The sequence below is a fragment of the Astatotilapia calliptera genome, chromosome 13, assembly GCF_900246225.1.
Source record: "Astatotilapia calliptera chromosome 13, fAstCal1.2, whole genome shotgun sequence".
Lineage (NCBI taxonomy): Eukaryota > Metazoa > Chordata > Actinopteri > Cichliformes > Cichlidae > Astatotilapia > Astatotilapia calliptera.
Window position 1 is genome coordinate 24,652,971 of NC_039314.1, and position 27,634 is coordinate 24,680,604.

A 27,634-nucleotide genomic window follows, 5' to 3' on the forward strand; every position below is an offset into this window, starting at 1 on the left:
TCATGTACATCTGTGCTGTATGTTAATAAAAGTGCCTGTGTGACATCTGGGACACAGCTTTGACTAAGAACTCTCTTTTTGTTCTTACTTTATGGCTTAAAAAAATATCGAGATGTATATCTTATATCGCCATCCAGCTAAAAAATATCGAGATATGAATTTTGGGTCATATCGCCCAGCCCTAGTTCAGAGCTGTATATTCTTTATCCTTATTTGTACTCTGAGTAGTCAACATGCATCCAAATAGTAATCTCAAGACTCTCAGCCTTGCTGGATGAATTTCCAACACAGGAAGGCGGAATATCTCTCTCTTGGAAAATGTTGTCATTCAGCTGCTGAGGCCAGGGCTGGAGAGAAGGAAATGGGTGCCACAACGTGATTACTGTGATTACTACGCAGACTAATTTGAGCTGAGTAGGTGTGACTCTATGATAAGTTCCAGTGATTTGTGTGCAGATAAAATGGTATAAACATGAAATATATCTGTCTAAACTGAAAAAGTAAACCCCTTTGCTGACATTTAAATGACTGTGTGTTTGCAACCTGAGACACTGTTGGAAAAGTGACCCTGTGCATTAAAGGATTTAAGCAAGTTGGCAATAGCAAACACACTGACATAGACAGAAATGTTCATTTCTGATTGTTTCCTGAATCTGAGCATGTCTCAAAAAATCGGGGGTGTAAAATAAGAAAAGGAGAAAGAATTAATCTAGTGAAGAAGGTACATCTTTAACACTGGTGGTATGAAGTTAGAAGAAAAACAAGATGGGTTGGAAAAAACTAAACATATTTTTTATACTTTATTGAATGCCAGAACAATTCAAGGATGGCTTATTAAAATGATGCTTTCCTTAAAAATGTGTTATCCCTCCTTAGCTCACTTTGTAGTTTGCTGCAGAGAGTTCCTGGGCCATTTGCTGAACGCCCCCCACCTTTCCCTCCCTTCTGTATGTCTGTCTCTCTCTCTCACTGTCTCTATCCAATAAAGGCAAAATGCCAGAAATAGATCTCAATGTCTCATTTGACAGTGAAAGACGTGCTGTAAAAACTTTGTAGTTTTCTGTATTTCTGTGAAGCTGAGGGCTGGGATCCATTCACAGTGGTTAGAGTGGATTCCAGCTTTCATGGTGGAGACAGTTTTAAAGCTAGTCATATGGCATAATCCACTTCTCTGCTGGAGAACTGTATACTCTTTATGCTTCAAACACTCATATTTTTGACCAAATTTGACTAAACGCACTGTTTTCTTTTCATTTCACATGCATGACACTGCAGCTCAGTTACTGATTGTGCTGTAAACCAGACCCAGATGTAAAAGGGCCATACTGACTCTGAAGGGAACCAAGAGCCTTTAATAGACTTGTCTTGACCACAACGCTCATCGTTAATCATCAGCAGAATCACCGACTTACAAAACAGTAATATTATAGTTTCTTTAAATGTTGGCAGAAAAAATGATCCAATAACCGCTTGCTAAGAAAGTGGATTTAAAGTGTTGTGGAAGGAACCTTTCAACTGCGGTGGAAGATTTCCAATGCAGACTCTTGGCTCAAATCCACGATGTTATTCGTTTTTTGTCCTTGATTACATTCACGGTTACATTGATTTTCCATTGAGTGAGTGCTAGTACATGAAACCATCTCTTTATTTGTACAGAAAATGAATATTAACACTATGTACCTGACACTCCATTCATATTAAAATTAATGCATCTTAAGACCATGGAGGGAATTATTTTTAACTCGTAAGAAAAGACATTTCAGGGGAAGCAGACAGCTTTTGCTATTTATTTTAAACACGTGTCTCTTATTCCTGCAGGGTGAGAATTAAACATTGGGTGATATGTATGTAAAACTGGGAATTTCTGAGAGGCATGTGGGAGAGTATGAGTCTGAAACTTTGAAATGTTTAAGCCTATTAGAGTAAACAACAACCTGCCTGAGACAAATCAGACTTATTGTTTTTTTAACATGTAAATTCTGACTTAAGTCTGCTGCAGCAAAGCAAGTGTATCAGCATAAACTGTGAAAGATGAGGCTGAACATGACAACTAGAAGCAACATGGCTGGTAAGAGAAGACATCATGAAAGGAGACGGTAATAAAATGGTACGTGCGCATGTGTTAGTGTGAGGGGATGGACTTTGACAAGAGGATTATCAACACACAGCTAATCTCGTTATTCCACTCTGATCTACATCAACCCATCACAAAAAAAAAAAACCAAATACACTTTCTCAACAACCATCTTCTCCTTACATACTTATAAAGTGAATCCACACATATAAACACGCATGATCACCATGGAATGTGATGGAGACACACATGATAAGATGTTTCAGGTATACAGAAGTCAACATACTCTCAAAAGCAGCCACACAGGCGTGTATTGGTAACATATTAGATATGAGTGAGAATGACTACCCTCACTGGGGCACTAGTGTCCTTTATCACTAAATTAAACAACAATGACAAAGCAATTAAAGTAATTCACTGGTTTGTGTGTGTGTGTGTTTGTGAATCAATGCTAAAGTTTTGATGACTGGAGTGCAAATGTAGTTGGCCACATGGGAAAATCCACACGCATCAAACATGTTTCATCTTTCTAACGAGTCATTTTAGCCAATAGTGAGTTAGCTGAAGAAGATTTGATGAGCTATAACAGCTGGAGCAACATGAAATGAAAGTAAATAGAAATGCTCTCCTGGTTTCATTCAGCAATGCATTGTCATAGTATAATGTGAAATTAATGAAATGTACAGTGGTGCATTCTTTCCTTGTAGTACTCAAAGGCTGCATAAAATATAACTAAGAGCTGCCCTTAGCTTACTTTAAGAATCCTGCTGGTGCTAAAGGTAAACTGCAGCAGTAAGGTTGGGATCCCTGCTCTAGCATTGCACCTTCATTTGCCAGAGCATCTGTGGCAACAGTCTGGAATCTAGATCCCAGTTATGAGGAATACAGGTTAGTTTTAAATGTTTGATTCTTGTGTTGACCCAACATTATTTCTGCTTCCTTGTGTTTTTTGGATTCTGTTTCTCCTCTCATTTGGAGTTTTTCTTGGACTTGCTACCAGCAATAAAGCTCACTTTTTGTTTGCAACCTCTATCTCCTGTGTACTGCATTTGGGTCTCCTACAAGAGTAGTATGTGAAACTAAATATAGCATTTTAAAGGAAATGCTAGAAACAAGAAAACCTACCTGGAGAAAGAGGTAGAAAACCCTGGTTTGGCTGCAGGGAAAGGACCAAGAAAGCAAAAAATGAGATGTCGTCTGCCTTTTCTGTAGTTTACAATGAAAGTGCTTACGTTTTACTAAACTATATCACTTTTTTATACTGTTTTTCATATTAGATCATACCAGGAGAGGTTCATAAGAAGCACGGGTGCAAAAATGTTTACTTAAGTAAATTTCTCAGTGGCACCAGACAGGGAAATGTTTGCTTAAGTAAATTCTGGTGCATTGAAACAGCTGCTGCAGCTCCTGTGCAGAGTGTTTCAGAATGTGAACGGTTGCAGGGAAACATTTGATCACATAGTTAAAATGTTACACTTTTAAGGGTTTAATATTTAAAGCCAATCATCTCACAAAGGATAATAGTAAAAACAACAAAGAAATTTTAAAATATATAATTGATTTTTTTCTATTGGCATATTCATGCTTCAGTTAGTTTAATGTTTTAAAAAGAACAACTAATGATTCTTTATTCAACTCAAAAGCCAACATGTCCACATCTTTTAACTCCAGTTTATAATCTTGACTGTCCTCGCTGAGTAATCGTCATAATAAATAAAGTAATATGTGTAAAATGTGTAAAAGTGCTTCCTTACCTCTAAAGGCAATGAAGAAAAACTAGCTTTAGAGTTAAGAGATTGCTAATCAGTGAAGACCTCATAAGTTTAAGTCTATACATCTTTGTTTTTAACAAGAAAGGGTACATTTCTGCACGGACTTAGAAAGCTTTTCCGCATTTTCTCCCTGAAAATCATTGCCTGCAAATAGTTTTTGTTTCTTTCCATGAGTGTGAAATGTGAGTAGAGAGGCAGAGTTTCCAGCAGAGCTGTAATGGCAGCGAGTCTTGGCAGAGTGGTGGTAAATTGCAGGGAATGTAGGGGGTTGTGTCACGTCATATTTTGCAAAGTCAGCCACTCAGTCTCAGTGAAATTACTTTTTCAAGGGTGGGATGATTCTGTCATGTTAAAACGTAAGATTCACAGATTTCTCTCTCTCTCTCTGTGTGTGTGTGTGTGTGTGTGTGTGTGTGTGTGTGTGTGTGTGTGTGTGTGTGTGTGTGTGTGTGTGTGTGTGTGTGTGTGTGTGTGTGTGGCTCACACCCATATACAAACCCACAGGCACTTAGCTCAGTGTTTGACTGCCTGAGGTCTCCAAATCACTTAAACCACCCCTATGCTTTGACACCTGAGAAGACATGCTGATCCAGTTTATGTGAATGAGATTAAAGAATTACTGGGTCGCAGCATCAGAAACTACACATTGCATTGATTCAGTTCAGTACTTGCATAGACACACACACAAACCAGCTCATACACACCAGATGCAATTAACATAAGTGAAAAAACAACCTCTTTCACAGAAAGTCCACATTGTGCATCATGACTAACTCTGAAAATCAAGCTGTGTAATCATCAGCCTCCAGACGTATTGGCTAATCTGATATCACAGCACATGTGCAGATGCACATTCACATCCTTGAATACAAAACTTACATTGTCAACTTCTTCCATGATGGGACAATGATTCCCACGATTTGGCAATAATCTTCATTTTTACCTCACTCCCATCACCGCCCTCATATTAACTAATTGTACTATCCTTTGATTTAATCTATCAAAGAGAATGTTGAACTGTTACATGGGAAGACTTTTTGGGGGGAACAAATCCATAAACGTATAAATCGATCAAGAATATTATCAAAAGAAAATGCATCGCCTGTTCCAGGCCATCACATGAAATCCACAGCTGAAAATAATAATTCTAAGTACATTTGGACGGTACAGCTCCACCCACTCAAATTCCTCAGTGGTTTGAATTTGAGTACACACTGACCCAGCATGATCAAGAAACATAATGATAACCAGTGCAACCAGCTGTGTGACTTTCTTTCTCATAATAAGAACCAAATGTTTCTCTCTCCAAAACTGAAAAAGCAGTTAAACTAGACTCTCTCGCCATTTGTTTCATCCTTTTTCTTCTTCTTTCAGTTTTTTTCCTAACCGCAGTTTGAGAAAATCCACGATAAACTTGCTTCGACAAGCTGGCCCCAAATCCCTTAAAGCCCTGCCACTGCAAGATACTTTGGAATCCCAATGCTGCCCCCTTCTGGACAAACGTTTTCAATACAATTTGTAGCTCGGGGTAAACCTGCTTTAGTGATAAATCTTGTCCATGTTTCAAAAATATATCTGTATGCAGTCCCTTCCTGTATGCAAATATTAAGCTTGTGTGGGAGGACAAATGCATGTTTTTCAGTTTTCTGTGCACTTTTATGAACGTAGAATTTGATTAATATCATTTTGGTTTCTAATATTCCTCTGTCATGCTTTTGACTTGAGTTAATTTGTGATTCAAAACTGACTGTAGGTGTGGATATAAGACTGTGTTACCCTGTGATGGACTAGTGACCAGTCAAGGCTGTACCTCTGCCCTTCAACCCCAAACTCATTGCCACAGATTGAACCTGAAACCCTTTGCCCCCTCTAATGGCCTCGGGCATTGTCTCCTTGAAGTGGAAGGCCAAAATAAGAGTTCGGACACAGCATGAGAACATTTTAAAGGTAACAGAAAAGTCAGAGATGTGTGGACTCGGCTGTAATCTTCCTCCCTGCAGGAGAGTAGAATCAAGGGCAATCAGGGAAAATTCTGCTCGTCTGGTGTCACCAGTTTTGACAATAAACCCATTACTATCTCTGCACCATAAAACATTCTCGCTGTCCACTACTGTTGTGACTCTATTTTAGCTTAAAATCAGTTGATTCACATTAGAAATCATGCATTGTTTACCCTTTTTCCCTCATAAGCTCCAAATCTAGAGCTTGCAGTTGGGCAGCATGATAATAATGTGAATTGCTCTTGTAAAGATGTGCTATTTCATATTATTCAGATGTTTGTAGTTATATTGCTATATGTTATATTCGTTGTATTTTGTGTTGCCCTCATGGCCAGGTTTCTTTTTAATCTCTGTGAGACTTTTACCTGGACAAATAAAGGATCAATTTTCATAACTTTTATTCACACTATGGTTTTGCATACATTAAATTTTTTCCTTAGAAATGTTCAACAATAAAAAAAAAACATGAGAATATTTATAAGGACCTAACTACAAATGACACTGTAGGTCTGCTGACAATGTCTCAGCATTGTTCTCCATCATCTGTTCAATTTCCAACCAAAACGAATTCACATTACTTCAGTCTTTTACTTGTATGGTGTTTTAGGTCTATTTTTAGAGGTTAATAATTAATCAAAACCCTAATATAACATAAAGAAAATCCACAAAAAACTGCAGACTTGACTACATGTCTTCAATAAGATGTACCGTTTTGTTTTTCCATGTATTTATCTCTGTCTGGTGCCTGGCTGATGACCTCCAAGTGTGCAGCATTTGGTCGTTGCAGGTCATTAGTCATGATGCCACAGCTCCTGGAAGTTCAAGGGTCAAAGCCCGACCTCACAGGAAACCTGGAAGACAGACTCGCTCTGCCCGTCTGTCATGCACTCACAACCTGTTCAACTCAAGGGCAATCAGAGGTGATCAGACATTACCATTGAGCTTGTATTAGACCCAAAGGTAGAAACAGACACCCGATAACTTGGCAGCATGTTCCGTCTTTTTAAACTTCTCTTTCAGATTTTGTTTTGGCAACATATGAGGGATTAATCCAATAAAACCCGATGCTAAAACATACAGGGGTACCTAATGAAAGAGCCACTATATGGTTTTGTGTTATAATTTCAAACAATATTAAACAAACTTCCGAACACGTATTATTTGGGGGAGAAATGTATTGTGGCAAGTGTATTCCATCATGTAGGCACTTTCTATTCACACAAGTAAAACATGGAAAAAATAAGGAATAAATCACATCTTCATGATTATGTTCATGCATTTTGTACAGAATAAGAAGTAACCTCTCTCTGGATTTTCTCTCTGTTTCACATTTCTTGCAAGCTTTGGGAGTGCCCTGGAGGAAAAACACAGTGAGCCATTTGACCTCGGACGTAGGTCAAGTGGAGTGCTGTTTTTTGAAATGCAGTCATGTCACGAGGCTGAGAAATCCACACCTCGGTTTTCAGCGAGGCGGTGGGCGTTTAGAAACGCACTCATGCACTCTAACACATGTAGACACTACTTCCGTGAAAAAGAGTGTAAAACATGAAAAACCCAAGTGTGTGCAGACATTCTGCTGAGGTGAACTTGATCCTGACAACAAATCTGAAAGATTTGGAAGTCTGATCAGCATTTAATCCTAATCTTTGACGTTCATTTCAGACTGATTTAAGGTTGTATATCAGCTTTGATATTTTTTGTATTCACTTTTTATAAAGCTAGATTCTCAAGGTCTTCCACTAACTGTGATGATCACAGTTACTAGCATATGTGGCATTTGTTCTTATAATATTCTGAAAAATACATTTAACTCAGGACATTTTCTTTTACATATTCTTAATACACTTACAAATTATGCTTACTTTAGGACATTCATAATTCTTAAACTTCTGGAGATGATGTATGAACAGGAAGCCACAAGTGAAGGAAAAATAGGAAAAAGGACACGTATGCATTTTTTTTGTTTTAGGCATTTCAGCTTCTTAGGGCTACAATCTGGGGAATGAGAGAAGGAAAGAATGTACGAGAAGAGGTGATATGTTATTTTCAGTCCTTCAGGAGCTCTTGTCTTCAAAGTAGGTCTGTTCAATGCGTCTGCAGAAGGACAGAAGATTGCTGTAGCTCTTGACCCTCTCTGCCAGCTCAGTGCTGGTGAGTCTAGTAGTCAGTATAGTGAAGAGATGGCCAAACACCAATGCATCCAGCTCTGTAGGCCTATAACACACACGCCACACACACATTCCGTTAATGACTGGCACTCCTTCAGCTTTAAATATAATCAGAAATGAGGTGTTACAGACACTGGCTTCACTTGTAATACTTTGTTCTAACACAAATCAAACATTGCCAGGGAGTACAGAACAAAGCCTTTCAGTTGATTACGAGATCAATACAATTTTAAACCACAAGGTGGTGCTCCAGGAAAACTGCTTGCAATAATTAGAAACATTTCCTTTTTGGTGTGAATGCCTATAACAGGGGTTGGAGAAAGGATTCTGGAGAACTCAGATGTAGATTTATTATTCAGTCGCTATAAACAAGACAAAAGAGAAAGCGATAACCAGAAACATACAGATATAAAAAATTAAAAAAAATACATACTGTTTATTAAAAAAGTATGACTGTGTTCCCAGCCTCTGAGAGAGAGCCTGGCAGCATTGACTCACATCTTCATAAACCTGAAATACATGAGGACATACAGACTTTTAAAACAAGTTTGTTTACTTTATTTTTTATAGACAGACTGGGTTCTTTTTCCTACTTACACAAATAAGAGACAAACACAAATAAGTTAAACTTAAGGGCCTTCAAACAGTCTAAAAGATCAATTCTGTAAAATTTTGAAGAATTCCACCTTTAAAATAAAAAGATAGGAAATTATTTTTCTGATTGCAGAAAGGGAATTGTAGAGCTGGCAAAACATCAACTTTTCACTTCCAGGTTGTTGCTAACCTGCTCCAACGTTTTCCCTCCCCAGCCAATGGCGTTCATCTTCCTGCGCACCTCCCACTGCTTCTGGTAGGCGAGGATTTTATTGAGAGGCCATGAGTATGGACTGCTGTATCTGGGACGAGAAATCTACAAAAACAGATACAGCTGATTAGGAGGCTATCAAGACTTTAACAAGTTTTGTTTTTAAACCTGGTGTACACACCTCAGTGGCTGTAGAATCATCACACCACTGAATGTACAACTGTAGAGAGATGAGGACATGTGTGAGAGGATACTTCTCAGACACATTCATAAAAACTGTACATGTGCTGAAGTTCTAGTATCAGTATGTTATGGTTTTTATGTTTTTCATACCTCAGCAGTAAGCAGCATATTGTTGACCAGCTCCATGTACGCTTTCATTTCAGCTCTCTGGACGTCATCTAAGCCATCGCTCAAAGAATGACCCTAAGTACCCAAAAGAAGACAACAGCAGAAAGAAATATGAAAACCTGCTCCTCCACTGGGAAAAACTAGAAGCAAATTTGCCAAAAGAAACAAACAGCTTTCATCTGTACAACACTTGCCTTAGCTTTAGTAAATTGCACAATCGGCCCCAGTTCTGACACCACCTGGTTGCCCACGTGGATAAAGGGAATTTTACCTGTGGACACAAACATAAAAAGGCTGGGCATTAAAATCATCACATTTAATTCAACACAAAAAGCTAACCTGCAACAAAGTAACTTCCAGATGCACCTACACGAATCCTGGAAGCAAACTTAGCATTTCATTTCGAATAAAATCCTTCCAGCTTACAGTGTATAGTTGTGTAATGTTTTAATGAGCAGAATGAGTGCTGAGATTCACACAGTGTTGAGATCAGACACCCAGAATTTGTCTCTGAAGCTACATGTATACTAACCAGAAGGTGACATGTATTCAGCATTTGCTCTGCAGAACACCTGAACTGGCAGACCACACATCCTCAGGTACGCCTGCACATCAGAAACGGGACAGAATTAAGCAGCTGAGGAATAAAAGCACTAGGAGGACACTAGCTTGTAATTCCATGAGGTTGGGTTTGCATCTCCTCCGAGTCTCAAATAGTTCACCTATGGGATGAATGTGTTAACTAAACATACTGTGAAAGTAAATGAAAAATATTACTTGTGGTATACTTTGATATGCTTTAAAAAAAAAAAAAAAAAACAGTTAACTTTATTTTGCAGCACTGCAGATTTCCTTCTGCAGTAAGGTCAAATCCAAAGTCAGAGTAGAGGTCAAAAGGTCAAATACAGATAATATCAACAACTGCATTTCATACTTGATGCATTTAAAAAATATATATATGTATATATTTTCAGCAGTATAACAACCTAAGATCAGTATCTTATTAGCTGGCAGTCAATTAATAAGATACCAAATAAGTTGACATTAAATCGTTGGCAGAAGCCAATGTTCATCTGTTATCTTATATCAGTTTTGTGCTGGTTAAATGTTCAAAATTGCGCAATTAAGAACTGAAAGCTTTTATACGAGTTCAGTTTTAATTCATTAAATAATGAAAATAGTATTAAATATTTGAATTAAAACCACTAAAACTTACAGAAGCTTTCCTTGTTTCTTGAGCACAACAGACTGAGTTATTAACAAATAAACATTATATTTAAACAAGGTGTTTAAATTGTGTACATGCATGTTTGCTTTACCTGAACAGCGAGAGATGAGGCACAGTCTGACAGGAGAATCTGATCCTCTGCAAAAACAACAAAATATATAAATAGCTATATTGCTATTGACATTATGTATTGTGCCTCCATTTCACTAACTCACCCTTCAGTGGCTGGTACAAGGTTGCATTTTCAGGCCACGGCTCAGCAGCTGTCAACGTCACAAACAGACATGCAGGCAAACACACACAATTATACGGTGATAATGTGACTCATTAATCTATAATGTTGCTTGTGGGATCAGCTGTCAACATTCTTTTACTAATTGTTCTTAGTCTACTTTTGACTCTCCCTTTAACAGTCATCCCGGTGGATCATCTGCCTTCATCTCACAACAACTCTCCCCATGTCCTCCTTTTGCTATATCCATGACCATTCGTGTGGTCTTCCTTTTTTTCCTCCTGCCTTCCAGCTCCATGTTCACTACCCCTCCTCTGCAAATATCTAAACCATCTCAGCCTCACCTCTCTAACTTTGTCAAACTCCTTAACCTGATCTGTCCCTCTGATATACTTAGTTCTAATCTTGTCCATCCTGCTCACTCCCAAAGAAAACCTTAGCACCACTGACCTTTGTTAGTGTACCGTCTACAGACCATACATCACAGCAGGTCTCACTACCATCTTGCAGACCTTCCCTTTCACTCTGGCTCACTTTGTCACAAATCACCCGTGACACTCATCTCCATCCACATCACCCTGACTGCACCCTCTTCTTCACCTCTACTCATATAAAGTTAATCAATAAAAGATTATAAAGAATACAGACACGAGGTGCACGGTGCTCACTCAACGACCTATGCTGTAACACCGCCGTGCTTGCAGTACAGCCTCCAGCCACCGGGGGAATCTCTGAGCATGTCTCTGTTAAAATTGATAGATTTGAGCCGTTTTTGTAACGATACGGGGATGTCAGTAACTTTAGCCCTCTTGAGCCGTTTCCGCTTGAATTCGCCGTCCCCCTGCTGATTTATGATTTTAACAGTAAACAGAAATATGGCGCTATTTACATTAGAGTCCTGTGTTACACCTGCCAAGCAATCCACGACATGCAGAATGACAGAGTGCCTTGGGGCTTTTCCAGGCCAGTCAGCCTTTTTTTAAGAAACCAAGAAAAGGCGAACAAAGGCAGCTATAGTAACAGCTAAAGGTCCATATATGTAAGTAACTACATTTGTAAAGAGCTTATGTTACTGTGAACCTTAGCTCTTGCTAGCTAGCTGGCTAATGTTATTCATAATCAATAGAAAAACGGGGTGAAGTCAACATATTACCTGCCATCTGCGACATGAACGCCTCTGCCGCAAGAGACATGGTGCTGCTGTTGTACTCTTATTGTTAAATAATGATTAGAATAATGAGCGATCTGAGCAACAGCACTGCTTGCAAGTTTAAGGGCAAGTACTTGTTCTGCAGTCACTGACCGGTCCGCCTGCGATTGATGTCCGTAAGAGAAACGGTTGCATTAATCTTTAGTTCCACTTTATGGACGCGCATAGAGGCTACTGTAGCAGTGTTGTTGTATTTAACTAGAAATAATTGGGGCTTTTGATGCATGGAAAAATACATATTATTAAAGTAGCATTTTTAATTTGGGTTTAAGGGAAAGAACTAACCGCACAAAAAGTGTATAGGAAACTGACTAAAACAGACACATCATGTGAGAGAGACATGGACTCAGAGAAGCATTATTTGAAATCTGTGTGATAATTTTGTTACAGCAAACATAGGATTAAAAGGATAATGTCCAGGGCAGAAAACATACATTTGGAGGGTAAAGTCAGCAAAACCTAAATATGAATGGATTTTATCATATTTGACTGGTGGTGTGGGGTGGCTGTGGCTCAGGAGATAGAGGGCAGTGGTTCAATCCCACACTTCTCTAGTTTGCATGTTTAAGTATCCTTGGGTAAGACACCAAACTCAGGTTTGGTGTGAATTTTAGGTTAATAGCGTTTGTAATATTCGTGCATTCATCCACACTCCATGGCTGCTATTACCTAGCAGCAAGTACAATATCCTTCTTTAACAAGCGTACATTTTTAGCAGAACTACATTTATGTGTGTTTATACCTTTATATCTGCAAAGTTAATATACTTGTTATTTTGCCCACTATTTTATTGTTGCTGTCTTATTATATTTGCTATTTTGTTGTATTGTTATTATTTAATTCAGAGGAGTTTCTTTAAGAGTTGCCTCCTTCCCACCAAGTTTATGAACGCAGAAATTAACATCTTCTCACATATATACTCATTTCAATTGAAATGCAGTATACAAGGCACAAACAGGGGTTGTGCAATTCTAATGAGCTTGAAAATCCATATTTGATATGACCACCTTTATTCTTCAACACAGTGTGAACTCTCTTAGACTCTATTAGTTTTAGACTTTCTTGTAATTTCTTTATTCAGGAATATTTCTCCAGCCTTCTTGAATGACACTCAAAATTCCATTTTGCATGTTGGCTCCTTTTTCTGTCAAGATGATCTCACATTGCTCTAATAATGTCGAGGTCTGGGCTCTGGGGAGGCCAGTCCATGACTGATAGTGTTTCATTATGTGTTTTTTTTCTAGCTAGACATGTGTTTACTGCATTGACAGTTTGTTTGGGATCATTGTCAAAAAATTAAGCTGCTGGCAATCAATTGCTTTCCAGAAGGTTTTGGGTGGTGGATCAAAAATGTACTGTACTTTTCTGCAGTTATAATTCCATCTATCAAGATCCCCCAACATTACTGGTTGAAATGCAGCCCCCAAAAATGACACAGATAGCGGAAGCATCTCACTGTTGTACCTGTCTCTTTATGATCTCTGTTTATACTGGGGGTGAACCTAAATTTTCACATTTGGATTCATCACTCCATAAGACATAAGATAAGAAAGTCAGTGATTACTGATTTTCAGTCCAGTTCTTCAATAGTTTGACATACATCAGCCTTTTCTTCCCAGTTTCCTTCCATTGAGATCATTTCTGCAAACAGATGAATCAACTGAAAGGTCAGATGCATCTTTTGCATCCTGTGTCAGTTGATTTTCAGATACTTTTCAATTACACACTGCTCAGCATGCTGAGACATCCCATGTTTTTGTCTAATATGTGTTTGGGAATTGCATTGTTGTTGCAAAAAGACTAAATGCCTAAAAATGCTATTTTAAAATGAGTTCTTTGATACACACCTTTCGTCCCTTGTGAGATGACTTTTTACTCTTAAATGAATAATATGTCGGTGTTAAGTGATGTAGAAACAACAAAAAGAAAAAAACATTTCTCTAAAAATAGTCAGGTACAAGGAAAACGACTGAAAAGGCAGATGATGTCCAAATAAAAGATAAAAACTTTATCTTTAAAAACTTACAAGAAAGTCACAGCGACTGTACTTTATCTATTTAAACATTTCTCTTTTAAATTTTATTTATTAATCCAGACTATTTGCAGAAAAATGCTGCTGCATTCGACCATATCTAAACAAGCCAGTGGCACACCCATGTTTCTGTGTTTTTCTGTAGCTATGTTATTGTCCACACCCTAACAAGAAATGCTTCACTGTTTCATTCTCGTGACATTTCTCACCCTGTCCTGTTTTAAGCTCTACAATCGAACACGTGACTGTATTTAAAGTGACCTGCCATGCTCTTAATCTTGTGAGAAGTATCCAACATTCATTCCCGTCTTAAAAGTCTTACTTGTTGGTAGATGTAGTCGTACATTTTTACGGTTGTGTGTTCACAGTGCAAACACAAGTGGACAAAGTAACTGAGACACATTATGATGCATGGATAGATGTAACAACCCAAAATTGTAACCTTTGCAAAGATGTGTATGTTTCTGGTTCATATACCTTATTATTACTAAGGCTAATTTAGCATTGATTACGGTACATTGTATTATACACATTTCTGTTAATCCAAAGGGCTAATGATAAATATATCCATGTATTTCTAATGTAAATATTTCCATGTTTTCTTAAATGAAAAAATATTATTTATCTCAACCTGAAAAAAAAATCTCTTCCAGACTGTAATACTTAATGCTACCAGTCGGGGGCATTCCTGTTTCATCACAGACTAGAGAAAGATAGGTAGGTGTACACGCACAAACACAAACACATGCATATCTACAAAGTATGCTGTTCAGTATTATTGCATTCTGTTTGCATTCTGTTTCTGTCCATTTAAATGTACATAAAATACATGAATGTGTGTGAACTTGTGGTGTGAAATTTTAGGAATAATTGCATCTCGTTTGTAATCACGCGTGTGTCTTAGTGGGATCAGGTTTTGAATTCCAGATGTTTGACGTGTTTTTGTGGTATTATTCCCCTGAGTAACATCTCAAACTGCAGACATGCAGAACTTCAGAAGCTTTTCTGTTTTTAGTGAAGATCTGAACTTTGTTTGTCATGATTGTGGCAGCTCTGTGGTTGATCTTCAGCGTGTGATAGATAATCCAGGTTGCTCCGTGTCAGCCCCTTTGTGCCTATCCTGCACATGTAACCGAGTCTCCAACGGAAGCCACCAATTATTGGCACTCAGCGCTCATTTCTCTTACATATCAACACACAAATACACACAGCCATGATTTCACTACTTCAAGGGATTTTACTTTGATTTACGTTCCTTTCCCGTAAACTTACTATACACATAGGCCTAACCGCTAATCTTGATCCTGGCACAAACGATTTCACTTAAGTTGATATTCATACAAAAATATGAATATCAACTTAAGTGATATTAAGTTGATATTAAGTTTATATATGAAATTCGCGATTTGGACAAACAAATCTATGAGAAGCCCGAATTATTGTATCTGGGATTTATAAACTTCTAAACAAAGATATCATCATAGACAATACTTAAGTCTCTTAACATAATAATTTACATCCCAAAAAATTTTAAACAGTAAAAGACACAGAATACCCACAAATTTAAATATTTTAACGCCAAATTTTCTCCTTAGTTTCGGCTCCGTTTAATAACTCCTCGAAAATCAGAAAACTGTAAAGATCAACCTAAATCCACCCGTGGGACAGCGTGCATGCATTTTAAAAGCTTGTCAACGGAGCCATGACGCACTAGACATTAGTCTTGGCTTATCTATACCATGAGTCCCCGTTAAGTTGTGACTGCGACAAAGACCGTGCTGCTTAAAGATGACACCGTATTTTATTTATTTATTTTATATATTTATTTATTTTATTTTCTTAAGCCGAAAATGGATATCACGATTTCGCCTTTAACTCACTGTTTCTAATCACACGTCACTTCCGTTGATTCTCTCCCGACCTCATCTTCCCCTATCGCCAAAAAAAAAAAAAAAAATCATCGGTCCTTCGCTTATCTTCTAACACAGAAAAATATTCACACCTTTAATGTTTGAAGTTTTTTATTATTATTATTTTCTCATCTATTTTTATCAAAACATTTCCACATATAAAATTATTACAGGAATACACTTTTTTTTCAAAAGTAACGAAAAAATAACGGAGAAGATGCTTGCTATAAAGAACGAATAAAATATGCTTCTAATTATTACAAATTAAACATAAGTACTGGCGTAGACTATGATAGATATCGATAGCATATTAAACTGGAATCAAAGAGAGAACATACCTATTTATATGCAACATCATGGTATTTCACAGAGGGCTAATTTAATCCTCTCGGTGCGAAATCAAACAAGTTTTTTCAGAAAAAAAAAGATCTCTTTGTAAAACCCTGTAACCCTGAGAAAAGAAGTTGGATTTACAGTCAGGTGTGTGCGTTAAAAAATTGTACCTTCATTTTGTCTCTTTTTTAAAAACAAAATTATAAATGTGGGAAATAAAATCCAAGAAAAAATATGGCTAATTTCCTTCCAAATATGAATTATTTTTGGATGCTTCTCTGTACAAAATCAAAAGCTAAAACATAATTTGTGCAGTCACTCAACACGCAATTTGGTGTTTCTGCTCTTCTACCTACCCTTTAAGCGCCAGTTTATGTAACATTTTGGTAACGTGCATATTCATAAACTAGGATTTTTCTGCTTTTAGGTAGCTGTTATATAACCCTGTATTATGTTTACCCTGTGGAGAAAAGAAAACCCTGATTCATCCTGTTCCACGCAGTCACGAGTATTTTGGCACCGCGACAAACGAGCACTGTTTTTGCGTCTTCATCGGATGTCTAAATATGAAGCAATTCCCTGTCTGCACCAGAGAGATGTCAGGGCCTCCGTGAACTTAAAATATATTCATTCATTCATTAATTATGAGATTCAATATGGATGAAACCTCAAAAAAGGAAAAAAATTAAAATGCTCCAAAGGTGAAGTTAAAAACAAGGGAAAAAATACATAATGGAATTTATAAACGTGTGTTCGTCAAAGCCGTAACTTTAAAGCAGGTGAGAATTGTTTGAGGACTGCAGTCACCCTGGATAAATTAAGCAACATCAGCTTTGGAGAATGAAGGTGCTACCATGGCTGCTTCGACTGCCACACTCTGCGCTCCTGTGTGTTTAGACAGTTATAACCGTCTTCATGCTGTCGCTGCTGCTGCTGTTGCTGTTGTTGTTGTTGTTGTTGTCGGTCGCTTTCTTGTTTTTGCTCTTTCCTTTGGTGTTGGGCAGCTTGTTGTCTTTCTTCCAGCGCATGCGCCGGTTCTGGAACCACACCTTCACCTGCCGTTCGGACAGACAGAGCGCGTGGGCCACCTCGACGCGGCGGCGGCGCGTGAGATAGCGGCTGAAGTGAAACTCCTTCTCGAGCTCCAGGACCTGCTGTCGCGTGTAGGCCGTCCGCAACCTCTTTGGCTCCGGGCCCACGTGATTTGGATTAACTGTAAAAACAAAGAACAGAGGTTTAAAGACCGCTTTAAATTTATTTTATTTATCTTACAGCTTTTATTTTGTTTTGTGTTCCGTAATGATGAGGATGGGCCTGGGTGAAGCCCCATTTTAAGAATATATTTAAAATAAAAATGAGTTGATCTTTTAAAATTCTCATTCCAGATATAATCACGTAGCCTTTCCTGTCGTAATCTTCATTCGTGGTGGTCTGGGAAGATGCCCAAGAAACGATTTTGACTTTTATCTTTAAAGGTTTGTTCCGCCGCAAGCGTTACACATCAGATACACACAATAAGCTCGGTTGCCCCCCCCCCCCCCCCCCCCCCCCACACACACACACACATACACACAAACAAGCTGTAGCAGGGCAGGGTCATAAAACTTTATAGGGGTTGTAATTCTCGCTGACTCTCACTAAGATCGTAAATAACTCGACAACAAAAAGCGATGCTCACAAATGGACAAAACACTATACAAAGAAAGAAAGAAAGAAAGAAAGAAAGAAAGAAAGAAAGAAAGAAAGAAAGAAAGAAAGAAAGAAAGAAAGAAAGAAAGAAAGAAAAATAAAAAACATTAACATGAGAAATACACCAATGTTATGGAGAAATGAAATGGGGAGTGAAGATCGACTGATTAAAACGTTCAGGCTACCCTACCATGAGCGATGTGCACTTTCTTCATCCACGGGTAGACAACAATGGGCGGCTTGTCTTTGCCCTGGCAGGCCGTTTTCCTCTGCACCTGAGCGGGCTTTGCGCAGGTCATCCAGGCCTGGCACTGCAGGTCACCCACGGGAAACCTCTCCTTCACGGGCCCGTCCGTCTCTCTGTAGACCGGGTAGGTTGCATCTTGATGCTGCGAGGCGTCCTCTCCATCTTGCCGGCGATGCCCCTGCAAAGAGTGTTGATAACCGGTTTGTTGTTGTGTATAGGGAGGCGGAGGGGGCTGCATGGACATATAGCCCCCTCCAAAACTGCCACTGTCCTCGGGGTTGTTGTAATACCCCCCTTGTTCATTAAAATTACTGTAATCTTCTTCACATGGCGGGAACTGCGGCTCAGCATATTTACAGCTCACCACGTAGGACTCCATGATTGATTTATAGTGAGGCTGGTAGGAGAATACTAATTTTTCTTTCTCTCCCCTCTCTCTGTCTCTTTTCCCCCCTCTGGCATGAAGCCATCCTGCGGCTGTCAAATAGACGGACGGCCGCTCGGGCCACGTGACCCTGCGGCCAGCCAATGAGAGGCGACACTTTTGGTTGTTTATGTCAGACGTAATGGGATAATTTGGAGGAAAAAAATGTTCATTATAGAACTAATGAAGATTTGCTGGCCGGGTAAGTTGCTACGGTTAGGTGTTTGTGGACACTGAAAAATAATCCTGACAGTTTAAAGTGTTAATATGAGTAATTCAAATCTATCTATCTATCTATCTATCTATCTATCTATCTATCTATCTATCTATCTATCTATCTATCTATCTATCTATCTATCTATCTATCTATCTATCTATCTATCTATCTATCTATCACCCTCTGCCACACAGCCCCTATTGAAGACGCGCTGACTGTAGATTTATGACTTTTAGCTGACTTTTACCCCCACAGATGGCCGAAACTGAAAAATTAATCTGGCCCATATTGAGGGACGGCGGGGCCATATTTGGCCTTGTGGCCAGTCAAAGGACGGACAACAAAACGTGGCCGGTCAGAAAGGCCTCAAATAAAAGAATGGGATAAAAGGTTCCCAGACAGTGACTAGTAGTTGGCTTTGTTCGGCCGAGGTCAGGCCGAGGTGTCCCGCTCACCAGCACGGCTTTTAAAGGAGGGGGAGAAAAATGCATTGCTTTAAAAAAAATGATGCTAAATCAAGCCGAACGAGACAAAAATGCGACGGCTTAAAAAATGAAGCTTAATGCAAAATTAGTGGAAAAAAGGGTGAAAGAGATAAGTGGGAATATGCTAAATGTGTGCCCTCACACGAAGAAAGAGAGACATAATGAGCGTCATTGCGCAAGGAATTTTGCTCTTTTGCTAAAGTGATCCCTTTAAAAATGGTAAATCGCAAATGTCAAGGTCTTGATAGATCATCTTTACACCCAGCAATCGACCATTAATCCGTATGAAATCCTTCAAGATTTCACGAGGATTTCTTTGGCTGCAGCTGCTCTCCGAGGATTTGGCAAGACTGATGCGCAGCTAAAACCCCAGTTTTACTACATGAACTACTTTTACCCCTTCCTATAATACTCCTGTAAAAAGCATTAAAGAGTTCCTATGGAGGATGTAATGCGTTTGAAGTCTTTGCCATGGCTGACAAAATACAACTGGACTCATGCATCTTTGGGCTTAATGGCTCTGATCTAATGAGTCATTTAGACAAAGCAGCCCTTAAAGAGTGACTGATAAGCAACCAAATAGGTAATAGAGTGTCAGAATATTTTTTTTCTGTGTCATGGTCTAGTGCCATTTAAATAGGCAGCTCTTCCATTGTTGTTACAATGGATATTTTTCAGCCGAAGCGTTTGTAGCTTCAGTTTCTATCAGACAGTTTTTGTTCCAGCTGAGATAAAGGGAAGGTGTGAACAGATTTTCACTGAAGAGTTACAGATTTACTACATTTGTGAATGGTCTGCAGAGGTGGTGTACTCAGGGCAGCAAACAGAGTTGCATTTTTTTCATAAGCCAGGGCTTTATCAGCTCTACACCCCAGAACAAGATACTGTGCTGTGGTTCTTGTTGAGATGCTGCACTTAATATTGATTTTATGATTTGTCACTGAGCAAACCTTTACGCTACCATGCAGGAAATTAGATCCAGCGGCATGATCACAATTCATGCCGTGAAACTCAGTATGAGCAAACCATCCTGCCCGATTTGCCAATCCATTTGTATGCAGCAAAGCACAGCATCACTTCACGGACACTTTTCTGTGCTTGACACCGCACAAATGTCAAACAATCCTTCTAATCTATGAAAGTGTGGAACTGTAGGGCTGAAGAAGGACACGTTCCTTTAGCAAAGCTAGAGCACAGTAAAGAGTCATCCCTTTTTCCTCCCCTGTCGTGGATTTTGATGGATGGTTAGTCATCGCCCATAGACTCCCCAAGAACCCAATCTGTGACTGAGGCAGCTCCACACACATTCGGTTCTACAGGGTATATATAGGCGAAGGTTCACTTCATGGCTGGCTGCTGATGACTTCTTTTTGTTGTTGACAGAGATTTACACTCCTGTGCCCTCATTCTGACTTTTTTCATAGAGGCCATTGTGTTGACTAATGCTCTGCGTAAGAGTAATTACAATGCCCAAAATCACTATTCAGCCAGTCCCTTCTTTGTAAAGATGTGCGTGTACCTGTTGTTAAGTGTCATTGTATAATTTATTGAAACCATTAATGGTGCTTCAGCATGTACCTTCTGACATCAATAATTCGTTATAAGGCATAACACATTAATTCTGATACATGTGTGCAATTACTGTAAACTGGTGAGGCCATCATCCAGAAGACTAGCAAGCTCAACAAGAACATCCTGAGACTTCAGACTTCTCCTCGGGTTAAATAATCATAATGCTCTCCACATAGGCATGAATTGATTCCCTGGATCCAGAAGGTTATCTGGAACTGGATTAGTTTATGATATTTTCTTGAAAACTGCAAGGCAGTGTCTTCTAATTATTCGTATATCATTTTAATGTGTACATTTTAAAGATATGCTGCAAAATGTTTCATTTTGTCCTACCTAATATTGGTAAATGTCCTTGAAGTTAATTACTTCTAAATTGGCTCTACAGTTTAACATAAAACCATAAATTCTAGGCAGGTCAGCAATAATTCGCACAAGGTGAATTTCAGGTTTATGAAATTGGTCTTGCTGCATGAAAAATAGCTCACCTTCCACTGGAAAGAGGGCAAACAGTTGCCCATAAGATAACTGCAGCAGAGTATAGTTAATGTGAAACTGAGATGGTCACCTTGTCCTAGCCACATTCTCATTTGTTAATTATTATACAAAGTGTCGGAGTTACTCTGATATCAATTTTATCGTTTGAACACAATTCATTGAAGTTCTGCAAGTGTGACTGTGAGTCTGACCCCGCTTTCTCTTCCATGTCTTTACTGAGGCATACTATTTTGGCTTTCTGAGGTAAAAGCTAGCTTATCAGAAAGACTTTGTTACAGTTTAACACTTTGTTAAACAAGTATGCCACATTTCTTTACGTTAAACATTAGAAATCAAGGAGGAGGCGATCTGTGCTGTTGCCCACCAGCAGTTAAAAGTTGCATGTCTTTCATAATTTAGCCGGCCAAGCTTTGATTGTAGTGTAACTGCCAAATTGCAGTTGGTCTCCTGCCAAGTTTGCTGGTAAACAAACTACCAGCTGCAGTGAAACTAATCCACATTAAAATAGTGGCTGGGGGTAATTTCCAAACTTGGCCTCGACCTCAGATTTATTGGACTGAACTGAAAATTGCAGAGAACTTGGCCCTGAAACTGAATCTAAATTTCTCATTAGTTCCTGCTGAAATACATTTATGGTGGTCCACAGCGCCTCTAAATGTTTACAGCTGAACATCTGCCGTCAGCTGCCAGTGAAGGCACCACAGTTTATACCCAACTGTATTTGAATTCAAGTTGTGCACTTGCAATTGACAGCATTAGTCATCATGTTGACTCTTTTTGCTTGTATATTAAATTTTGGGTAAGATGTATGTGTTACATATGTATTGATTTGTCTCACGTGTCAATGCTCATGCTCCACTGAGGGCAACATTATCCACGCCTTTTTTTTTCCATTCCCACACACTTCACCTCTTTATACAGTAATGTATCATTATGAATATTGCTGACGTCTGCATTGTTTTTCGAGTTGTATTGCAAATTTGGTCAAGATGCCACATAGAGTTTCTGTTTCCATTTCTTCCCCTAGGCGATTTTCTGTGCTCTGGCAGACGCTCATTCCTTGTGTTTACATGTTCTAAATTCCCATGGCTGGTTGAATGAGTGCTTGATGACAACTCCGGTCAGAACCATTTGTTGCGAAAGCAAAAAGCTCGCGTTGCATGGAGTGAGAAGAACAGCAAAACTTTATGTAGAGCATGATTGGTTTCACGTTAAACAGTGGGAAAGCTAAACAAAAATAAAAGAGCGAAGCAAACACTGATCCATAACAATTCTGATTGATTTTGGGTGAAAAATGAAACTGCAGAGTTTAGGGCACCTTTCTGCTGATGTGGAAAATACAAATGGTCAAAAAAAGAGAGTTCATTCACGTTGAACTATTAATCCTGAGTTTTTTGTTTTGTTTTTTGACTTTCATTTTTCACAATTATTCTTGCCCTCGGACACTGGCGTCATTAGCTTACACCTTTGAATGGTGTTCCCTAGCTCTGAACTTTGGTGGATTTCTTTTACAGACAACAACAACGGAGCGATGCTTCGGTTTCTCAAAGAGCATTCTTCTTTAAGAATGTAGCCTAGCTGCCGTCAGGTCGCCAGAGGGTCAATCAGAATCGTTGACCGCTGGTTCACCGTTTCATTAGTCCCCGCGCTGGACAGGCCAACGCAGGGGCTCGAGGTGGGGACCACGCAGAGTTCACGCGGCCTGCGGGAGTCGCGAGCCTATTGTTCCGTGGGTTTCTCCCTCCCTCTCTCCCTCTCTTTCTCTCTCTCTCGCTCGCTCGTTGGATAGTCTCCTCCGATATTAGGGGTTAAAGTGGGAGGATGCGTGCGTGACCGTTATTTGAATATGATCCACTGATCTAAAAGGGATTCTCTACCACATGTATGACTTATTGCTACTTTGGCAGCGGTTTAATCAACCTTCTCGTATCGTTTTTCCATTGTAGGTTGATTATTGATTAACGCTGTAAATCTGGTAGTATAATTAGACGTCTTTAATGTCCCTCTTCACTCCGGTTGTAGATTTAATTCAGTCCAAGATGATCGTCTTGGATACTCTCGCTGCAGACTTGGTGTTCATGTGATACTCCGACTACGTAATTTTTCACCAGGCTGTCTTTGCAGATCTGAATCCAACACTCGGGTCTGCAGATGATATAACCACAAGCAGCAGTAACATAAGCACTTATCCGTATAAACAGCCTATTGCCTTTTAGAAGATCGCATAAATAAATTTTCCTCTCATCCCGAGTTTGACATGAAGCCATTCAGTTGTGGCTTTTCTTTCTGGGGTCGTTTCACTTTTTCATCTTAGACAGGCTGACCGCGGGCTCACCCCTCCACCCCCGGCCCTGTGCCGGGTCAAAGCCGAGCTGAGAGCTGCTTTAACCCGGTTTAGACATTAACTGCGAACTCCAGCCCCGCATGGGAACCCAGGCACCGTCTCGAACTGACCAGTGCGATCGAGCAAAACCCGGAAAATCTGGCTGTAAATTAGTAAAACTAACTGTAAAATTAAATGCTGAGGGCAGTTTAAATGAGCAAGCACTTATGGCAAGACTGCAAAAATATTTTTGGAATTAATGTATTATCTATAACGCCGGAAACGATCCTTTTACATTTAACAAGATACACTTTATTAACTGTGAGACTAAAATGATTTACTTTGAAATTGTTTCAAATATGGTCATTTTTCACTAAGAGGGAATAAATCAACTTTCAGTACAAAAACAACAATATTGACCTCATAATTCTAATTAAAAAAATTTATAAGCTTCTTTTTTAATTGATTTTTTAAGTTTGTTTTTTCCACAAACGCATGCGTAAAACTACAATTATATCAAACTACATCAAAATAAGACACCCCTAGTTTTAAATCCTCAAAAATCACACGGGTTGTGAACATAGCTCCCATAAATATCTGTGAACTGCACCAGTTCGAAATGGTTGCCGGTATGTAAACAATTAAATTCTTTAATTTTACGGAAAAAATAAAATGACATATATACAGTTAAGCCAAAATAAGAATAAGTAACACACACACACACACACACACACTGCTTTTGTTTCCAACAATCCGTCTTCAGAAGACTGAACTCACTTTTAAGTTAAAATGTGAAAAAAGATGCCTCAATTGCAAAATTTGTTGTTGCAGCTTAGTGAGGCTCCCCTCTCCGCAGTCGTAACCATTATTTAGTTATTTAAAAGATTAATGTCCCTGCTGCCATGTATTTTTTAAATTGTCATGCCTCTCTTGAACGGAGTGCCCAGCTGTGAGTATAATCAAAATTTTCCCCTTGCCATAAACCACTGGTTTATAGTTCTCTTCTGGCTTCTGTTTATAGCCTATAGGGAGCGGGGCTTGGCGTTAGAGAGATAGCTGTAAAATTTAACATCTCAACAAAGACGCCATAACTCCTGTTATCTGATTGCGTTTACATATCCATACAAACATGAGCCGAGCAACGACAATAGTAAAATCATTTTGAATGCGCCAAACAGAAGTGTAGTTCCCAAGCAAGCGACTGGTTAGTTTTGCATTATTGCACTTCTCCAGCCTGATTAAATTATTCCACAGGATATTCATATTAATATTATTATGATTTGTTTTATTATTGATAATAATAATAATAATCTAAATGGGAGGTTATATTTTCGAAATGTACACAAGCAAGATAATCCTCAACATATGGAATAAAGCCGCCTCAGAAAGGATGCAGGCTACCGTTTTCCGATTTAGGAACACACACATATGCCACATGGAAATCGTAAACCCACACACCCACACACACACACACGAGCACGGATATAGAGTTTCATGTTAAGGACTTCCTACAGAGCACGTTAAAAATTCTGACTACTGTTATCTTTCTTCCAGAATCAGAGGAACAGCTTTTCGGCATCAATCATCTGTCCGCAATGAGCTGAATGCAGACAGCAACATTAAACCTGTGATCCTAAACAGTCCCCCACTGAAAGAGGGTTTTTTCTCCTTGAAAGAGGTGTAAGTGGATAATTTTGTTTTTGAAGAAAATCATATATATTGAGTACTGGAGTATACCGGCAGTTTCAATATTAGATCTGAGACAATATAAAGCAAACAAATATTTCTTCAGATTTCTTTCTACTAAAACACGCCTTAAATCGAACTAAATGGGACAGTCAACATTTTTCTCACAAATTCGATGTAAGTTTACTTTCAGTCCAAACGTATTTATTGCTTCAGTTAATTCGATTATATATTGGACTACAGGTGGCTCTCTGAACCGCTCTCTCACTCTACCAAGGGCCCTCGGGGGTCTCCCGACCACCGCTTTCATTCGGAGATCACTTCCCCCACCCATGTTCTTCCTGCCCCCCTTGCCCCATAGTCATAACTTCATATCTGCGCCAAATATGAAAAACGAAACACACTTACTTGCTATGTCCTGCTCTCGCGTTAAAACGCGATCGTTCGTTAGTGTAGTGTAAAATCCCGTTAGAGCGGATCGAAGCTGAGCGTGGAGACCGTCTCGGTTGTTTCTCTCAGCAATACAAAGCGCATTCTGTTGATTTCGGACAAATATCGGCTACCAATCCCATCTGGCCGCCTGTCGGCTATTCTCTCTGAGTTATATTTTGGGGCTTGTCAAAGCTCCGGCAATAAAACACACTTTATTACCGTCACGTGCTCAGCTTTTTTTTCTTGCAACTCCCACAAGGGTTCATAAATTATTAGGCCCTGCACCAGAACCACTTTATTCGATAATGGCGCCAAAGGAAAAAAAGGGGAGCTTTAATCTCTGGGGGTTGTGCTGTTGGAGATTTAAAAATTAACCGTTTTGTGGTCTTTTTTAAATATAAATATATATATATGCGTTTTCCTTCTCACTTAAATGTTCTTTGAATACGGGTTTCTCAATTTATTGAAGCTTCAAATCCTTTTCATCTTTCATTTCTAAAATATATTGATTTTTTCCCCATTTTCAATCTAACGCCTTTTTTTACCATTAAAATTTTCTTTTAACAGATACATTTTCGTGCATAAAATACTTTGTGTGCGTAAAATGGGGAGTCTGCATGCTGTCACTCCCATGAGACTCATGTGGTTTGCACTGCAGTGCTTTCCTCTAAAACAAGCAGAGACTGAACGCCTTTTGCATTTTCCGGATGTGTCTGGAATGCTGTTTGGAGCATTTGTTTCCTGCTTTGATTTCCGTAAATGGGGAGCAATAAAGCCATAAAAGTTGCTCTGTGAAAACAGACTGGACACCGGTATGCTTGCTTTAGCAGCTTTGCGGCTGCTGGGCACAAACAAGACATTTAACCAAATGTTACACAAGAATCTCTCTAATGAAGTAGCAATGCTTCAAAAACCTAATAACCGAACTTACTGCTACTAATAATAAGAAGGAAAAATATGAATAACAAAAACAATGGTAACAATTGAGCCTAATTCAAACACACAGGCTACTGGTGCGTACAAGCCAATAACACTTCAATAAAACGCATTTCATCGGTTCTTTTAAACATATCGTTATTCCTAGTATGGCAGATTTTATTGATTTTAGTTTTGGCTTATTCCTTCCTTGAAAAGATGATGCACAATACCCTCAAATATTCAACATTTGGCTAATTAATAATTATGAATCATGTTAGGCCAAACTTTCACTGATCAACAGCGTTCGTGCGCGTTTTGTATAAATCTTTCCATCACTGAAGCTTTAGTGGTGCTTTTAAAACCACAAGCCACTTGACTCCCTGATTTATAGCACCTTGGCTTGGCGTCTTGCCTAATGACTCCCCCTAGCAGCTGTAACATAAAATCCCATCCAGACCAAACAAAATGATCCCGGGACACTAAGCGGGAGAAAATCCCCCTGCTCCAGGTGCATTCAATGTGAGTGGGAGAAAAGAACGTCATAACGGGGCTGGACCGTGAGGAGGATGAAGATGGTGTTGCTACCCCAGTCTGAACAGCGGCTGTTAAAAATCCATAGAGCTTCAATTTGTGCAGCTAGCTGAGGCCATTGTTTAAAAATGTCATCCTTGGGTCTCTAACGCCATCTAGTGGTCAAACGACACCGAATAGCGCCAGCTCACATGTATTCGAAGTCTGAAAAGTACATATGTGTATATATATATATATATATATATATATATATATATATATATATATATATATATATATATATATATATATATATATATATTTTTTTTTTTTTTTTTTTTTTTTTTTTTTTTTTTTTTTTAAATGTGCTACAAATTTGATAATGCTCTTGGGCTTTGTGTTACTGGCTTTTAAAAGCCGTTCCCTTTTCTGTCTTGAATGAAGTGGGATTAAACTGTCTCCTGTATTTTTCTATCTATGTGTTTGTTAGCACTGTGATAAAGGTGGATGGATATTTTGCA

The 27,634-nt window shown here is 38.9% G+C and overlaps 2 protein-coding genes and 1 long non-coding RNA gene across 3 annotated transcripts; 1 reads left to right on the plus strand and 2 right to left on the minus strand.

The window, feature by feature from the left end:
- Positions 1-7,003: 7,003 nt before the first annotated feature.
- mtx2 (metaxin 2) lies at positions 7,004-11,977 on the minus strand. The gene is made up of 10 exons (XM_026190290.1): positions 11,784-11,977; positions 10,614-10,661; positions 10,490-10,536; positions 9,703-9,775; positions 9,365-9,441; positions 9,153-9,245; positions 9,001-9,039; positions 8,799-8,924; positions 8,448-8,524; positions 7,004-8,060 (listed from the first exon to the last, which is right to left on the minus strand). The coding sequence occupies exons 1-10, from the start codon at positions 11,821-11,823 to the stop codon at positions 7,901-7,903; spliced, it is 780 nt and encodes a 259-aa protein (XP_026046075.1). The 5' UTR covers positions 11,824-11,977; the 3' UTR covers positions 7,004-7,900.
- On the plus strand, positions 10,674-18,792 carry LOC113035046 (uncharacterized). Its single transcript, XR_003274275.1, has 3 exons — positions 10,674-11,669; positions 14,526-14,589; positions 18,518-18,792. It is a non-coding gene; the product is annotated as an uncharacterized LOC113035046 (long non-coding RNA).
- Positions 15,998-18,521, minus strand: LOC113035045 (homeobox protein Hox-D4b-like). Its single transcript, XM_026190291.1, has 2 exons — positions 17,995-18,521; positions 15,998-17,328 (listed from the first exon to the last, which is right to left on the minus strand). Exons 1-2 carry the CDS (start codon positions 18,428-18,430, stop codon positions 17,009-17,011), a joined length of 756 nt encoding a protein of 251 aa, XP_026046076.1. The 5' UTR covers positions 18,431-18,521; the 3' UTR covers positions 15,998-17,008.
- Positions 18,793-27,634: the final 8,842 nt, after the last annotated feature.